The following is a 3,862-nucleotide window of genomic DNA, read 5'->3' as shown; positions in this document are numbered from 1 at the left end:
ATCGTATTCTCCAAGACGCTGGAAGAACATGAAACCCGCCTTTTGCATGTCCTAAATCGCCTGAAAGAGTATGGATTGAAGCTTTCAGTAGAGAAATGTAAATTTCTTCAGACCTCTGTTAGGTATTTGGGACATATCGTATCGCAGAATGGCGTGGAAACCGATCCTCAGAAGATAGAGACTATTAAAACCTGGCAAAGTCCCAAAACCTTCAAGGAATTACGTTCTTTCTTAGGGCTTATTATCGCTGTTTCATCCAAGACTATGCCAAGATCGTGAAGCCGCTAAACGACTTAACTGTCCGATACCCACCTCTCTGTAAGAACTGGAGCGGCAAAAATAAGAGCACATCCTATCTAAGTCCCAAAGTTCCTTTCGGAGGAAGATGGACAGAAAGTTGTCAACAGGTTTTTGACATGCTCATACAGAAACTTACCACAGTGCCCGTATTAGGGTTTGCTGATCCCAAACTGCCATACGAGTTGCACACTGATGCCAGTACCACTGGGCTAGGTGCTGCAATTTACCAGCAGAAGGGAGGCGAACTGCGTCCAATAGCTTTTGCCAGTCATGGACTTTCAAGGAGTGAGGCTTGTTACCCTGCCCATAAGCTTGAGTTCTTAGCTCTGAAATGGGCAGTCACTGAGAAGTTTGCTGATTACCTATATGGAAACAATTTCAAAGTGGTTACAGATAGCAATCCGTTGACTTACGTATTGACATCTGCGAAACTAGATGCAACAAGTTACAGATGGCTTTCTGCTCTGTCTACATTCTCCTTCCCAATTCAGTACAGGCCGGGAAAACTAAATCTTGATGCGGATGGGCTGTCTAGGCACCTGCATGGAATGCTTACCAATGATAGAGTATCACAGAAAGAGCAGGAGCGTATAAATCAGTTTACCTTGCACCACTCACATGAGGAAAGTGATTCCATATTGGTCCCCACTGACTCTCAGTGACAGACATCTGGTACGCTCAGCTGAAGATGGTGATTATCTTCCGCTTATTGAGTCCCTTTCTGTGAGTTCAGACGCAATCCCCGAGACCTATGAGTGCCTTGAAGGACTTCCAGTTGTTCCTCAACTGACAGTGCAAGAGCTGAAAGACAAACAAAGAGCTGACAAAGCCATACAGGAAGTAATCTTACAACAGGAATCAGGAAAACCGTCCTTACCTGTACTGAGGAAAGAGCTGGCGGAACTCCCGTTCCTTCTGCGAGAGTGGAAAAAGTTAGAGCTGAGGGATAGTATTCTTTATAGAAAGAGAGTGGTCGGTGAGCATACAACTTACCAGCTCGTTCTCCCCAAAGATCTGAGGCCTATTGTCATGGAGCAACTGCATGACAACATGGGTCATTTGGGTGTGGAGAGGACCCTTGATCTTGCTCAAGCTCGGTTTTATTGACCAAGGATGGCCACAGATGTGGAGGTGAAGATCAAGACATGTAATCGGTGTGTGTGCAGAAAGACTCCACCTGAAAGAGCAGTGCCATTAGTGAATATTCAGGTTTCTAGGCCGCTTGAGTTATTATGTATGGATTTCCTATCTTTGGAACCAGATCGTACTAATACAAAGGACATCTTAGTGATAACTGATTAATTCACAAAATACGCCGTAGCGATCCCAACATCAAATCAGAAGGCTAAGACCGTTGCAAAATGCCTTTGGGAAAATTTCATTGTACACTATGGTGTACCTGAAAGGCTTCATAGTGATCAAGGGCCTGATTTTGAGACCATCAAGGAGTTATGCGAGATTGCTGGTATTCGGAAAGTTCAAACTACACCGTATCATCCCAGGGGAAACCCGGTTGAGCGGTTCAACCGAACACTGTTAAATATAACTGCATTAAACACGAAACCACAGGATTCTCTCCATATGAGTTAATGTTTAGCCGGCAGCCTAGATTGCCCATAGATCTTGCTTTTAGATTACCTGCAAATGACAGCCATAATGAGTTCCATTCCCAGTATGTGAAGACTTTGAAAACTCATTTGAGTTATGAACTTGCCAGGAAGAATGCAGCAAAGGTTGCAGCAAGGAACAAGACACGATATGACAACAGAGTGGCAGAGTCTTCACTTGATGTGGGTGATCGAGTTCTTGTCAGAAATGTGTGTCTCCAAGGGAAGCACAAATTGGCTGATAAATGGGATTCTGAAGTCTACATTGTGGTAAACCATGCTGGAGAACTTCCTGATTATACTGTAAAACCAGAAGGGAAAGAAGGACCTTTGCGGACACTCCATAGGGACTTATTATTGCCTTGTGGTTTCTTGTCACCCCATGTGGAGGAAGAGAAAGTGGCACCCAAGCCGCAAAAAGGACGAGCAGTGCCAGGAAAAGTACATCAGGAAGAGCCCGAGGGTTCAGAGCAATGTCTGGATTTTGATGGAGAGGACAGTGATTAATTTGTGCAAGAGTTCGAGCCCAGTTCCGCAACCAGTCCAGTGAGATTTGTTAAGGAGTATGAAGTCATTAGAGCACCAAGAGATCTCCTCTCAGAGATATCGAATCTGTAATACAGATGCTACCTGATTCAAACCCTGCCAGAGGCAATGTCATTGATAGTACGCATAATAAATACTTACCTGAACCAGGATACTCACCTGAAACTCAGTCTTCCTCTGCACCATCCTCTGTGCACAGTGAATTGATACCTGAAAGGAGAAAGTTGGAAGAGAGAAGTTGTATGTCTGAAACCAGGCAACAAAGTATGAGTTCACCTGCTAATTCCAGAATGGAAAATGAAACTAACAATGGCAGAGAACAAAATGGAAAAACCATACCTTATGTTTCAGTGAAAGGAGACAGAGAGGATCCAGTTGAATCTGAAGCACCTGAGGAAGATACAGAGTCAGATGAATGTGAAGCTGGAGGTAGATTAAGGAAGTCCAAAAGATTGACTTACCCTGAGTTGGGCAATCCCATGATATCTATTATTCAATCTCTTTTGCAAGGGTTGAACACAGCTTTCATTAAAACCCTAGCAGAGCAACCCAGATCAGTTAAACACCCTAAGATGTAAGCCCTGACATTGAGTATCTGATATAATTACAATGCAAAGGGACTTGCATAGATTTAAAGAGGGGAGGGTGTAACCCATGTTAAATGTGGTGCCTACAAAATAAATAATAATAATATAATTGTATATTGCAATTATACTTCCATTTAAAAGACTGAAGCGATCTATTAATATACATAGTGATTTAATTATGTATAGATAAAAATAGTCAGTATTATAATTGAGCGCGAGTTGCATATGACGTAAGCCGATGACTCACGGAAGTGCGAGCGATGTGATGAGCACGAGAACACGCTAACGATGCAAAAGGATTAAAAAGAGTGATATATTTGAGCGCCGATGTTAGCTGATTGTGAAGCTCCCCTGAATCTGAAGCAGGTGTTTAACGAACTGTTAAAAACGGGATTTGGTGAGTTCTGTATTTTCTTTTCTTTGAAAGATGACGCATGCTTTTTACACAGCTTTGACGATTATAAATTATTTTTGGGAGCACGCCACGGAGGCAGCCATCAGCGTCGGCGCCATCTTACTAAACTAAAATAAAGATGTATTTTATGTTGCTATGGCTATCGTTGAGTACACTTCAAAGATCGTTTGCATATTTTCTCAATGTTAATATGAATTATTGTGAAATGTTGAATGATGTATTCTGTTTGGTTATGAATAGTAATTTGCACATCCTCAATATTCTGTTAAGAAGACACTCGTTCCTCATTAAAGTTGAGATGGATGTTTAAACAGTTTAAAGAGCAAGAAAAGTTTAAAAGAAATTGCATTGAATGTTAATGACACCTTTTTGGTAAAACAGGACAGGTTTATTGCTTGAGAGACCCC

At 42.1% G+C, this 3,862-nt stretch overlaps 1 protein-coding gene across 1 annotated transcript in view; it reads left to right on the top strand.

Annotated features, from left to right (window-relative positions):
- Positions 1-2,743: 2,743 nt before the first annotated feature.
- The window catches only part of LOC107741273 (uncharacterized), a 51,379-nt gene continuing 50,260 nt past the window's right edge, over positions 2,744-3,862 (top strand). The window contains exon 1 of the mRNA XM_016553972.1: positions 2,744-2,882. Coding sequence (XP_016409458.1) covers positions 2,744-2,882 — 139 coding nt within the window. The remainder of the gene's footprint in view (positions 2,883-3,862) is intronic.

The sequence above is a fragment of the Sinocyclocheilus rhinocerous genome, unplaced genomic scaffold (genome assembly GCF_001515625.1).
Source record: "Sinocyclocheilus rhinocerous isolate Xijiao unplaced genomic scaffold, SAMN03320098_v1.1 scaffold615, whole genome shotgun sequence".
Taxonomy (NCBI): Eukaryota; Metazoa; Chordata; class Actinopteri; order Cypriniformes; family Cyprinidae; genus Sinocyclocheilus; species Sinocyclocheilus rhinocerous.
This window is presented reverse-complemented; position numbering and strand designations above follow the sequence as displayed.